The 14,619-nt window shown below is 25.0% G+C and overlaps 2 protein-coding genes across 2 annotated transcripts; one reads left to right on the forward strand and one right to left on the reverse strand.

Annotated features, from left to right (window-relative positions):
- The first annotated feature begins 3,285 nt into the window (after positions 1 to 3,285).
- Positions 3,286 to 4,043, forward strand: LOC114177276 (pathogenesis-related protein 2-like). The gene is made up of 2 exons (XM_028062553.2): positions 3,286 to 3,546; positions 3,627 to 4,043. Exons 1-2 carry the CDS (start codon positions 3,366 to 3,368, stop codon positions 3,911 to 3,913), a joined length of 468 nt encoding a protein of 155 aa, XP_027918354.2. The 5' UTR covers positions 3,286 to 3,365; the 3' UTR covers positions 3,914 to 4,043.
- Positions 4,044 to 10,401: 6,358 nt separating this feature from the next.
- LOC114177278 (pathogenesis-related protein 2-like) lies at positions 10,402 to 11,234 on the reverse strand. The gene is made up of 2 exons (XM_028062556.2): positions 10,951 to 11,234; positions 10,402 to 10,870 (listed from the first exon to the last, which is right to left on the reverse strand). Exons 1-2 carry the CDS (start codon positions 11,129 to 11,131, stop codon positions 10,584 to 10,586), a joined length of 468 nt encoding a protein of 155 aa, XP_027918357.2. The 5' UTR covers positions 11,132 to 11,234; the 3' UTR covers positions 10,402 to 10,583.
- Between the last annotated feature and the right edge of the window lie 3,385 nt (positions 11,235 to 14,619).

The following is a 14,619-nucleotide window of genomic DNA, read 5'->3' on the forward strand; positions in this document are numbered from 1 at the left end:
TAATCAACAACACATAAATGTAAATCTATATACTGAGTATTCACAGTCCTCCAAATTATAAGTTGATTTTTCAAAAATAAGATATTTAATCTCAATGAGGTGCTACTGATACTAGGTATAGGTATATACATATATACCTGCGTTCATTCCTATTCACCAACTCACAATCTCGTTATTGATTCTCAATACTACCTATAAGACCCTTTACTCACGCATATTGATATAAATATACGATCGTCGTAGGTGGAAACCACATCCTTAAAAACACAAGGGTAAGCTAGTGAAATTATAATTTGACTGTAACAAAACAAATAAAGCAAATGAAATTTCTTCACATAGTATTAACACAAATCATACTCAAATAAGTCTAGCTTAAGAAAAAATTTCTAGCTTAAGCGAGATCAGACTAGTTTAAGTGAAAATTTTTAACTTAAGCGAGATTATTCTAGCTTAAGTAAATTTTTATAGCTTAAGCGAGATCAGTCTAGCTTAAGCAAATTCTAACTTAAGCAAAATCAGTTTAGCTTAAGCGAAAATTTCTAGCTTAAGCAAGATCAGTCTAACTTAAGCGTAAATTTCTAGCTTAAGCGAGAATAGCATAATTCCATTTTGCTTTCTGTTCGAATTTTAGCTTAAGTGAGAATTTCTAGCTTAAGTGATACCAGTCTAGCTTAAGCGATATCAGTTTGCTTAAGTGAGATCAATCTAGCTTAATCGAGAATTGCTGCAGAATTTTAATTCCTTATTTTATCTTGTGATTGACTGAGTTAATGTTAAAAACATGATGTATGAAGTAATGCATGAATGATGTGGTATTTTTTTAGACCTGTACTTGATGTGTGTAGCATGGAATGATAATTATTATAGATAACATGTGGAATGTTGATGATGAAAGAGTTTTGAGGGAAATTCTTGGTGATGGTATGGTTAGTGTATGTCTTGATATAGAAGATGTCTAGATAAAGGAAGGTATTATGAACTCTGATAATTGTTCACATTCATATAGAGTAGAATGAAGTATATGGTGAGAGTGGCAGGAGATCCTAGTCTTGGGACGTGTTTGGGCCTAAGGCATAAAGTGATTAACCTTATGTGTGGTTAGGTGACAACCCCTTGTGTCTACACTCTGAAGAGTTTAGAAACCAGCACATGTGCATACTTCCTTTAGAATTTTATATCAAATGCATAATCCGGATAATTGAGTTTGAGGGTCTTGCTTTGTTTGACTTCACATGCCTTGAATGATTGTTTAAAAATTTGTCTATATACATATATGATGAAAATTATTATTATTTTATTTCTAACTTACCCCTTTCTCTCTGTTTGTGTTCTCTGTTTGACTTTTCCTTTTTGTAATGATCACCAGATATTTGGTGTGAGTAGATATGGAGATTCCTTGGGATCGTTCAGATGGTGGTGGTGTTGTTGTATAGTCTTCGGCGTGGTAGCTAATGTTCTTTTGAGCACCTTTTGTCGATTTGTTTTATTTTGCAACTTCTTGCTCTATGAACATTCTCAATTTAAATTGTTTCATGTCTGACTTAAGCTTATGGCCTTGTTTTATGTATTAGTACTCTTCCTTTCCGTATATTATAGATAACGGTAAAAGGTTAATTCTGATATACTTTATCGATGTTCTATTTCTGTATTATAAACATGCGACATTTTATTTATTAAAATTATTTTATTAGATCGGGACGTTTATATATATATATATATATATATATATATATATATATATATATATATAAACATAAACATAAATAAATTTAATTTTATACTTAAATATAAATTTAAGTCTTTCACCATTACAAAGTATGACGTACATAAGACGTAAAAAAAACCTAAAATATAAAACGTAACGAGCTTTTTCTTCTGGATCAGTGTAACTAGAACTCATTCAAAAGATTATATTTTAGTATTACGAAACAATTATAATTTTTTAGGGATATTCATCGGGATGTAAGAGAAAAGATTAGCATGAAATTATATAGACTTACATTTTTATATTAGTGTCACTAAAGCTTATGTGATTTTAGTCTTTATTTTAAATTATTAAATGGGATTTAAATACCAGAATAATGCATAAGAGGAATAAAAATCTTACAATTATGATACTAAAAGGAACCAAGTAGATTGAGAAATTAAAATCAGTCATTTCATATAAAACCCCAATGAGAAAAGGTTAAGACGTAATGGACTAAAATTACTCTATTGTGACAAAACTATGCATTGTTGACAAAGCAAGTAACACAACCGCAGCCCGGAGAAATTTAAGAATGGGAAGCCGCCATTCTAGAAGTTGTTAGATAAGAAATTGGACTTTATGCTTTCATATATTTATACTAAATATTTTTTAAAAATAATTGGTTTATATTAACATATTTAGTTTTTAATATGATAAAAAATCATATTTTTAATAATGACAACATTAATTTCATAAATTTTTTATTTGAATTTTACCAATAATTAATATAAGGGTTAAATATATTTTTGATACTTCAACTGTTAGTGAAAATTAAAATTGATCTCTCTTGAAAATTTTGAACCAATTTACTCCCTTCACTCTATAAATGCGTGAATTTAGTCATCTTAACCAAATTTTATTAAGTTTATTTGACATTTTCAACCCATTTTATTATAATATTTTAGTTTGTTTACATCGTTTGACACATATTCACTCTCATGTTAGTTGAGAAATGCATTTGAAACGTCAAATAAACTTAAAAAATTAGTTTAAAAGACGATAAATATATGTATTTCTAAAGATAAGAGACTAAATTGGTTCAAGATTTTCAAAAGAGACTAATTTTAATTTTCACTAAAAGTTGAAGGACAAAAATCATATTTAACCCTTAATATAATTGAATTAAGTATATTTTAGTCTTTTAATAATTTTTATTTTATATTATAAAATAATTTATTACTGACAACCAATTTTAACGATAATTTGAATGACAAAAAATATTAATTACTATAATAAATCAATTTAAATATTAATTTACAAAATAAAATTATAAATTACTAAAATAATTGTTATTATAAATAAAAAATTATAATAGATAACTAAATTATTATTTTTTAATATTATAACTTTTTATTATGTAAAAATGAAATATACCAAAGAGTTTATTTATTATTGTTATTATTATATTTAAAAAATGTTCGTAGTAAACGAAGAACAGAGAATGGCCCTAAAAATCCTTGTGTCAGCTTCAGTCATTAATATTCATAGAAAGAAACACAGTGAAACTAAAGTTTGTGCTTATAAATAGAGGCCACTCCTCTGCCAAATACCCACACAGCCAAATATCTTCTTCTATTCGTACACTTTTCCATTCTCTTCCATCTCAGTTTCATTAAGCATGGCCGTTTTCACATTCGAAGACGAAACCACTTCTCCTGTGGCTCCTGCCACCCTTTACAAAGCTCTTGTGAAAGACGCAGACAACATCGTCCCAAAGGCCGTTGATTCCTTCAAGAGTGTTGAAATCGTGGAGGGCAACGGTGGTTCCGGAACCATCAAGAAGATCTCTTTCCTTGAGGGTACGTAACATCTTAACTCTTATTATCTCTATCTCCATTAATAATATAATCTAACTCTGAATTGTGAATGAATGTAACAGATGGAGAGACAAAGTTTGTGTTGCACAAAATAGAAGCAATAGATGAGGCAAACTTGGGATACAGCTACAGCATTGTTGGAGGTGTTGCCTTGCCAGACACTGCAGAGAAGATCACAATCGACACCAAACTCAGTGATGGTTCCAACGGAGGCTCTGTGGTGAAGCTGAGCATAAAATACCACAGCAAAGGAGATGCTCCACCCAACGAAGATGAACTCAAAGTTGGCAAAGCCAAGAGTGATGCTCTCTTCAAGGTCATCGAGGCTTACCTTTTGGCCAATCCTTGATCAAGTATCTGATTAAGATAAAGTTACGTGAATGTGTACTTTCTTTTCGCCATTGCTGGCACAGTTATGTGAGGGCTTGATGTCCTTTCAATAAATCAATAAACTATAATAAAAGATGTTATCACTTCAATTTTTGTTTTATTTAGAATTAAATATACTTTCAAATCTTAAATTTGGATGTAAATTTTGAATTCTTAATTATTTTAAATTTTGATATATTTTGATGTTTAAAATTAAAAGATATACATATATTTCTTTTAATTTAATTATATTTCTTTTAATTTAATTGTGTAAAATTTTCTTTTATATATATATAATACTAGATATTTTAAAAATTAAAAATTTAAACAAGGAAACTAAGAATAAATATGAGAACAACCAAGATGAATATGTGTATATACTTATTTTCATTTCCGTATTCAATTAAAAAAAATTAATATCATTCGTATTCATACTGATACATGGTTAATGTGGAATTCATATCAACACCAGTATAAATTTATTTGTCATCAATATTTAGTTTAAAGTAAGAATTTTAAATGCGTTAATTGTTTAGGTTTCTTCCTTGTTAGTAATTAAAATGCTAAAATTCGAATAGTTGATATTATTTGAAGTTTCTAAGTAAAGAAACCTCAAAATAGAAATGAAACTTAATAAAATAATAAATATCATATTTGTAAAAAACATTACATAAGTATTGTTTTATTATAGTTATTAGTATAAAGTGTAATAAAGTATAAATTTTTTTAGTAAGAGTGTAGTAAAATAGTTATATTCAATAATATATATATATATATATATATATATATATATATATATATATATATATAATATTAAGTCTATCTTCAGGAAATCCTTCATTTTCTTGTGATTTAACATGTTTGTTGAGATTTAACATTTGAAATTGATATTTAGATTCAATTACTATAGTGTGCAATTTATTTGACACGTTAACTTTATTGTTATATTTGGTTTTCATTCACAAACAAAATAAAGGAGAGTACCACAAAAATTCATAGCATTTGATCCGTAAGTTATTTTATTATGCTTCATCCATGATTGTTGTTACTTTATAATAATTTCACATGACAGAACTATGATTCCATAATTGTGATTCAATGAAATAACTAACATAGTATTAATTATTTTTATTAAATGCTGAATAGTCTAGTCAAAGAGTGAGAGAAGATTATCCGTCTTTACTTGATTAATATGTGTAGATCAAGTCATATTCATTTTTATTTTCTGTTTTTTTGTGAAATTTTAGTCTCTGCAAAATTTATTTGACTTATATGGGTGCACTTTTGATTATGGTGGATTTAATCTAATCACTTTCACTTATAAAAGAGAGATGTACATTTGTGATATCAGTTGTTTCTTGCCAAATTATTCGATAAAGGGATTGAAGTTGGGACAATCCAAGTCAAATATTTGAAGAGTACAAAACATAGTTGATTCTTTTTAAGAGGTGAAAGACTTCAATTACATATTAATATAGATTTTTTCTTTAACAAACACACATTTTTTTTATCAAAAAAAAAATTAATAAATTTAATAACAGAGTACTTGAGATATTTAAACCCTTTAATAAACACACATGATAATTAATAAAAAAGTCAAACTTGTAATTAATTGATTTAAATATTAATGAAGTTCGAAATAATATTAATAGAATTAAAGTTTTTATATTAAAAATATAATTTTATTATTATGATGAAAGTAAAATATGTCAATACTACACTGGAATTCATGTTAATTCAATGTATAAACAATAGAAATAACTTCTTACATGTCCTTTCATAAGTTACAACTTTACCACATCTCCAATGTATAAATGAAATTAATGTTTATTCAATGTATAAATAAATTAAGTGTACGCAAGTCTGAAATGAACTGAGTGTATTTTTTAAATAAAATTTTGCCTAGTAAAAAAATTGAAAGGTAGAATAGAGAAGGTTGTCGATTCTAATAACATTTATCTTCAACAACATATATGCATGTTTGAAAAAAAGAAAAAAAACTTTTTAATTGTTTGTCAAAATGTTGTGACTTTGAAACATTCATATTCAAAGAAAAGAATTTTTCCTAAACTTAACACGTCACCTTCAATTCAATGATGGCGACTGTTTAAGGGATGAACTATTTTTATATTAAATCAATATTTAAGAATATAAGAAACAAAATTTTTAAATGGTAATTTGTTTAACATTATTTTGTATTGAAATGTTATAGAAAAGTTTTTTTATAGAATTATTTCACGATTTTAATCTTCATAAATTCTACATGTAGATAATGTTGATGAGTTACAATATTTTCTATAGACCTCAAAAATATTATGACAATATTACTATTTATTTCTTTTGAATTATATATATAGCAGTTATCTGTAAAAAATAATTACAAAATTATTAATATGGATTGTCATGATTCATTGTCGGCAACCTTTATCGATATTTTTCTTTATTACAATTATTTTATATTTTTGACATTATTTTACACATTATCACTTGACGATAATATTGCTAGTTCTACACGTCTGTTTAATTTTTCAAATGCCGATGGCTTTTTAATCTTTGATTTAGAAGTTATTGGAGGCAACAATTTGTTGTTAATGTGGATGGGTGCTTCACACGGTCGAAGCTAATTTTTTGTCGTGAAAGATATAAACAAAATAGAATGGATAAGAAATTAAGAAAAGTGAAATAAAAATTGAAAAAAAGTAATAATAAAGAATAAAGTGATGAGAGTATTTTTTTATTATTTTTTTTATCAAACAAAGTAAATTAAATGTATCTTATTAATTTTTTTCCTTTATCTGCGAAATAAATAATGAGTATAATCAATTTAACAACTTGATGTTATTTTTCCCTGGAGTTTTAAACTTTCAGAGGATAATTTTGAAAGAAAATAAATTGATTCTTTGAGGGACTTTTTCTAAATTATTTAAAGGTCAGATGTTCCTTAACTCTTAAGATTATAATAAACATAGTCGCTTTTTTTTTTCTATTTCTAAAATAAATATTAACAATATTTTTTTAGGTTAAATATATTTTGGTCCTTAATTTTTAATAAAAATTAAAATTAGTCTTTTCTTACCACTTTTATTCAATTTAGTCTTTCAGTTTTAAAATTGCATAAATTTTAGAGATGTATAAATTTAGTCTTTGTAATCAAGTTTTCTTAAATTTAGACACTTCAAATGCAGTTCATGATAGTATTTGAGTTGTTTATATCATTTGAGACATTCTCGCTTTAATAGTATATAAGAAACATGTTTAAAATGTCAAATACAATCAATAAAAATTTGTTAAAGTAATTACATCCAAGCATTTATAAAAAAGATGGACTAAATTCGTTCAAAGTTTTGAAAATAGATTAATTTTATTTTTCACTTAAAAGTAAGAGACCAAAGCATATTTAACTCTATTTTTTTATATTTTTTAAAGTGATATTCACTTTTTATAAAAATATATTTATATTTCTTTTAAATATATAGATTTACTTAATTAAATTTTAAGTCTTTATAATAATTTTGAGAACTTTTAATTGAATTTCTAATAAATTTTAATTAAATTTATTAAAAATTCAATAATTCAGTTGAGATATTTATTTAAATTTTTTATTCTTAGATGATATGAATATTAAATAATTAATGTGATTGTTGTATTGTCACGTCATTTTACTCTATCATTGTTATATATTATTTTATTACTTTAAAATTTTTTATTTTATATTTTATAATATTACGCTATTATTATTTTAAAATTGTATAATTTTATATATTGGAGACGTAAGAGTTAAGGATTATCAAACAAAACAAAATATATTCTTTTTGTGAACAGTAATATGTTACTTTGACTTTGATACTAGAAGAAGATCAAATTTGTAAATTGAAAAGAAGGTCCTTCAATCGCGGTCTAAATTTTAAGACGGGGTGACCGCATTCTAGATAGGAACAAGTTTAATTTTATTTATTTTTTATATTTTATTTATTTTAATTAAGGTTTGCTTGGCAAATGTTAATGACGTTAATTATAAAATGTCTAAATATCTAAGTCAATACTAAATCAGATATTATATTAAAATATATGTTCACTTTCTAAAATCAATTAAAAAATAAAAAATTTATATTAAATGATAAATAATTAATTGTTATTTATGCGTTGAATAATTAATTTAATGCTGAATCAAATAATCATAAATATATTTTCTATAGTAAAATATTGCATTTAAAGTCCTCCCATGTTTTACACGAAGATATGACATTAGTAACAATCTTGGTGTTGCTTCCTGTGAACACCTTTATCCTTTCAGAACCTTGTGACTTGGTTAACTTTCTGTTTAGTTCACTTTTAAGGATTTTAAGTACTTGGTTAACTTTCAATTCATTTTCTTAAAGGATGAAGGATGTGACTAAGAAAAACATATATTTGATAAAAAATTAATAATTTTCCTTTCTTATTTGGAGCATTTTTCATATTTTTCAGAATTTTTCTTACAAATTTGTTATAAAATTTTGCATAAAAATAATTTTTCTTTACTATTTTTTTATGAATTTTAATTGGAAAGAAATTCTTCCGTGCATATCTTTTTATACAATAATAAAATTAGCAAGTGTTTCTTATAAAATTTTATGAAAAAAAATAACATTTTTGTGCAAAATAATAAAATTAGCAAGTGTTTCTTATAAAATTTTATGAAAAAAAATAACATTTTTTGTAAAATATTTAGAAAAAAAATAGTGGTAAATTCTTGTAATCCATTATTCATGACAAAATTTGTAAGTATTTTCTAAAAAAAAATCAAAAAAAAAAGAAAATATGTGTATTTTTAGGAGTGAGATGAAGACATAAGATTTGATCACTTATTTTGTTTCTCTCACCTCATTTTTTTTTTCATTTTATTGTATTGTTGTTTAAAGATTATTCAATAACTTATATTCTTTATTCATTAATTGAATGCAAAGGATATTTAAAGTATTACATTGTCTCCAAATGATATAGTCTGATCAATTGGTGAAAGCAAAATAGATTAGGATTATGTTTAAATGTAGAATTGTATTATGATTTCACAATAATTTTTATTATTGTATATTTTATGTTTTGATCTTTCAATTCTGGGACACTTTTAAATTCTTCAGCAATCAATAAAATTTATTTTTTGTTCATTTTCATTTGTATTTTAGCATATTTTTTTTAGAGTTTTGTAATTTCTTTATATAATTTAAATTGTCATTATTAAGAAAAAATATATTGAATTAAGAAATTATAAATATAGGTTGATAATAAAACAATAAAATATTATTAAATTATTAAATTATAAATAATAGATAATAATAAATAATAAAATATTTTATTAAAGAATTATGTATAATTGTGACATTTAAAAATGTGTAATATAATGTGAATTATGGGATTTTAAAGTGTTACTATTTTCACTGAATTTGTTTTTCAACAAACAAATTATGTCATTTTTAACTGTAATTAATTACTTTTATAAAATATCACCTTATATAATGTATAAACTGGTGTTTCTTACAACTTTTGAATTTAAAATGATGTATTATATTTTTTTGAGGTAAGAATTACGATGTTTTAAAAAAATATCTTGCATGTAAATAAAAATGTTTGAAAATGTTGTAATACATAAATATAAATGACACAACTTACACAGTGTCCCATGTTAAAAATATATTCGCACAAGTATTGTAGTTATGAAAAAAAAAATTGTGAGAGAAAAATTACTCGCAATTTGTGAAATATTCTACAACTAATTGATCTATATAAATGTGCTACCATCAACATTAAAAGTAAGGAAAATTTTTCATTAAGATCTCTCAATTTTATTATCCTTTCTAACTCTTACTAAAAATTATAATATTTATAATTATTTTAGTTAACTCATCTTAAATTATTTTATATTTTGAGATAAAGGTGATATTTTTATGGAAAATAATTTTTTTATTACTAAATTTTGATAACTTTCTCTACAACTTTAGGTGTCATCTTCCGAGTGGTTTTCTATTTTTTTCTTTTTTTTCATTCTCAATATTTCAAAACTACATATAAGATGATACCTCATGTTATAAGAGAAAATTGTCAAAATTTAGTAGTTAAAATATCATTATCTTATTTCCACTATGCCAAAATTAGGAATAGATAATGCTATTTAGATAGTGCTTATTTAATTAAACGCTATGTATTAAAACACATGCTAAAAGACAACGTTTTATTAAACAAATGCTATAAAAATTGTTATACATAGACAATGCTTTATTAGAAAAAATGCTATCTATGTTTGTTTTATACTTTTAAAAATAATAATATTTTAATATAAATGGATAGAAAGCGTTTACAAAGTTAAGTGCTATTTATATTACATTAATATATAGCTTTCAAGCAGAAAAGCGCTATTTATTGGAGCATCTACCCTAGTAGAAGATGAATACCTCATGTTTGTTTCATGTTTGTGTATCATCATCATAAAAGTAAGGAAATTTGAAGTGATGATTTTTATTATAACTTATTGATGAAGTGAGTTAAAAGATATCAAGTCTCACAACTCTTACAAATAGCGAAAAGAAAATAAACACCATTACATTGGAAATCAACTTAAGTACTCTTGTATATAATATATAAGCAAAAGATGGCATTAATGACTCAAGTTTCGATTAAGGATTGGCCAAAAGGTAAGCCTCGATGACCTTGAAGAGAGCATCACTCTTGGCTTTACCAGCTTTGAGCTCATCTTCGTTGGGTGGAGCATCTCCTTTGCTGTGGTATTTTATGCTCAGCTTTACCACTGACCCTCCGTTGGGGCCATCACTGAGTTTGGTGTCGATTGCGATCTTCTCTGCAGTGTCTGACAAGGCAGCACCTCCAACAATGTTGTAGCTGTATCCCAAGTTTGCCTCATCTATTGCTTCTATTTTGTGCAACACAAACTTTGTCTCTCCATCTGTTACATTCATTCACAATTCACAGTTAGATTATATTATTAATGGAGATAGAGATAATAAGAGTGAAGATGTTACGTACCCTCAAGGAAAGAGATCTTCTTGATAGTTCCGGGGCCACCGTTGCCCTCCACGATTTCAACACTCTTGAAGGAATCAACCGCCTTTGGGACGATGTTGTCGGCGTCTTTCACAAGAGCTTTGTAAAGGGTGGCAGGAGCCACAGGAGAAGTGGTTTCATCCTCGAAGCTGAAAACGGCCATGATTAATGAACGGATAGGTACTAAGAAAAGGAATGAAAGTATATATAATTTGAGAGTAGAAGGAGAAGAAGATGTTCGGTGTTGCTTAGTGTGGTTTTGTAGCAGAGGAGTGACATGTATTTATAAGGAAGTAAAGTAATAGCAGCGATGTCTCTCTCTATGTATTCATGGATATGTATGGCCATGACATCGTGTGTGAATAAAGTTCCTTCAAACAAGGTTGGTGGGTCATCATTTGTTCTTTGTTTATACCAACATCATTCTTTCTCAGTAATGTAAATAAACAATCTTTAACATATAGTTTCAAACATGTAATATGCTTTTTTAGTTTTCTATCATTATCTTTATTGTAGTCAAGTATTGCGTTATGAAGCTTTCTTTTTTAAAGAATATAAATTGTACAAAGGTCAATTTCATCCATGGCGACTGTTTGCTGTATTGATCCGAATGAATAATTTTATATTATATTAGTAGTATTTAGTTTTTATTTTAGTTAACGGATTGCATAAAAAAAATTAATTTATAATTAAAATCTAGAAGGAATGAATATTTTTAATATATGCCGTACAAAATTAATATCCAAACTAATCAATTATTATAAAAAATCTAGGAATTTAGAATTATAAAGACAAAATATAAAATCCATTCATTTTACGAAATAACATCTATATGTTATGGTTTTGATGAAAAGCTCCTCAATCTTAATGTTTGCGTGTTTACTAGGATCAGAAAAAAGTTTAACATCAAATTATTCATTTCGCAGTCGTAGGTAGAAGAAATATTATACAGACACCCTTCTAGATTTGTCGGAGAATTTGGAATTCTCGGCGGGTTTTATGGGTTTTATGTTAATGGTATTTTGATATTCAATTATTTTTCATATTTAATATTAATGGTATTTGGACTTGAATTATTTTTCATATTTAACAGAAATTAATATTACCTGAAGTTATTATGATTTCGGACAACTTCACTTTTTCGTAGATTTATGAAAAAATTGTGTGAAATTCTCATTATTTTGCTTTCAGAGTCGTCCAACCTTTGACAACTTATACCTTGATCAGTAATTTTTTTTACTTGCCTAATTTTATAATATTTGGACAAATTTAGTCTAGATATGTAAAAAAACCACTAGTTGCATTGTGTTAAATAATGAATTGAAAGAGGAATTCGGAATAAAAAGGAGTTCAATTTTTAAAGGTAAATACAACTTTTATGCATCCAATACAGTTTTAATTTTTTTACACTTAATATTTTAACTTATATATTTTTAATCTTTATTGATGTTAAGTTATTCTATTTATCTTGTTTTATCTTTGTGATAATTAAGTTCTTTTATCTCGTTGATTTATGGTTTAGTGAACAACTTTACTAGTATCAACAATCTAATTTCAAAAGAAACTTAATTCCCTTAAAAACTAACATAATGGCATATTCAAACTATATATTTAACTTAACTTCTCTCTTACTTGTAAATGTCTTAAACTTATATAAGTTTAATATTTATATATAAATATAAAAATGTTATACTTTCAAATAAATAAATAAAAAATATTAAGAAAAAAATCATATAATCAACATGACTTCATTATAATTTAATGAACAAGTTTTGGATCAAAGTACATATAGTTAGAGGAAACATTGTATATGGTTAAAAATTAAATGAGTATAAGTCTTATATTAATTATAAACTTGAGTAAGAGACATATAATTATTTGGTAATATTCCTTTCAAAAGATCCATACTGATATTTATATATTCACTCAAATATTTATTAGACATTTCTTTTATAAAAGATTAAATGATAATAAATAAAACAATATATTGTCTAGTATTTAATGTAAAAAATACCCGGTTTCTTTTCTTCTACGCTAAATAACACTGAAAAAAAAATTAATTACATAAATTTCAAAATAAAGTATCACATAAACTAAAATTCTTTTTTAGTTATTTAATCTTCAATTCCATACTTGATTTAATTATCAAAAACTTAAATATTAAATATTTTAATTACTTTATTTAAATGAAATATTAAAAAAAAATAAAAAAAAATATTATATGTATTTAAATTTATTTAAATTGTTAAAATTAACATTTTCGCCGTACTTCTACTGTGAATTTCTTTTGCGACAGTTCATTGTTAAACAAATTAATCGGTCTTTAATCAATTTTTTTATAACAAGAAATTATTTTTTAAATAATCTCATGTTAAACATGATTAATAATTTAAGAAAATAATATTAAAAAAAAACTTTTAAAAAAATGAAAAATAGGGTTGCTCATATGTGTGTAAAAACACACCATTTATTTTATGTTTTCAAATAGTCAAAAGTTCAAGCCTCTGGCAGTGGCGCTCTACTCCTCGGCATTTGGCTGTTGTGAATGTATAAATGTCTTTTGTCTCGAAAGTAATTTTTCAATTAGTGGTATATTGAATAAGAGTAAAACACTAAATTAGGAGTTCCTATATTTAAATAAGAAGACCTAATCAATATGGGTGTTAATTATATTTTGTGTATATTCACTTTTTTTTTTATATAGATTGGAGTAACTTAATTATTTTTTAATATATTTTATATTGTTGATGAAAGAGAATTTTTATATTTTTATGTTTTATGAAATTATTCTGTGATATTGGATTTTAAGATTTTTTTATGTTAGATATTGTTTTATGATTAAAATATAATATTTACATATTCAAAAATTATATATTTTCAGCATTTCAAATATTAATTAGCATCTCACGTACTTAATTATTATTCATAAATTTAATCTAGATATATAGTTTATATATATATATATATATATATATATATATATATATATAGTTTCAAAGGCTCAAATCCACTTGTATATGAGCTAATAACTTGATTATTTTTAAAATATTTAAATATAAAAAACCAATAAATAAAAATAATTCCAAAGATTCCTTCTTATATCATTAAGTAACAATTTAATATAAAAAACAATCCATTCCTGAAAATACAGAAAAGAGTTGCCTTTGTTGAACGTGACGTGTTTAGCGTTATCTTCTTTGAATTTTTGTTTCTTTAAGGAAGGTTCTTTGAATTTGAATGCTTCAAAATCGCAATATTTGACAGACATATAAAATTAATATTTAACATTAAAGAGCAAAATGATTGAAATATTATTGCATAAAATACTCAAGTGAAAAAAAAATCTTCAAAAGTTAAAATTAGTGAAATAGATAAAACTTGAAAGACATATGCAGACATATATGGGTTAAAACAAATATCAGACACAAATTACTTCAAATATATGTTTAGTTATCTCTCGAAAATACAGAGAAGTGAAATGAAAAGGAAATTGCGCACGGAAAACTGGAAAAAAAAAAACAGAAAAGTAGTCAAAGAAGAATTTAATATCTCTTAATTAAGAAAATTGTTTATTTTATTTAGAGACGGTAGTGTATGAGTGAGTGATTCACACTAAGGTATGGGAAATACATGGGTAGAAGCAGATTCATA

The sequence above is a fragment of the Vigna unguiculata genome, chromosome 3, assembly GCF_037176805.1.
Source record: "Vigna unguiculata cultivar grain cowpea cultivar isolate G323 ecotype 2 chromosome 3, ASM3717680v1, whole genome shotgun sequence".
NCBI classification, from domain to species: Eukaryota; Viridiplantae; Streptophyta; class Magnoliopsida; order Fabales; family Fabaceae; genus Vigna; species Vigna unguiculata.

Bases quoted from the DNA above. Each gene is read 5' to 3' on its own strand.
- LOC114177276 (XM_028062553.2), top strand. From the start codon at position 3,366: ATGGCCGTTTTCACATTCGAAGACGAAACCACTTCTCCTGTGGCTCCT. The intron at 3,547-3,626 runs GTACGTAACATC...TGAATGTAACAG, and splicing joins GAAGATCTCTTTCCTTGAGG to ATGGAGAGACAAAGTTTGTG.
- LOC114177278 (XM_028062556.2), bottom strand. From the start codon at position 11,131: ATGGCCGTTTTCAGCTTCGAGGATGAAACCACTTCTCCTGTGGCTCCT. The intron at 10,871-10,950 runs GTACGTAACATC...TGAATGTAACAG, and splicing joins GAAGATCTCTTTCCTTGAGG to ATGGAGAGACAAAGTTTGTG.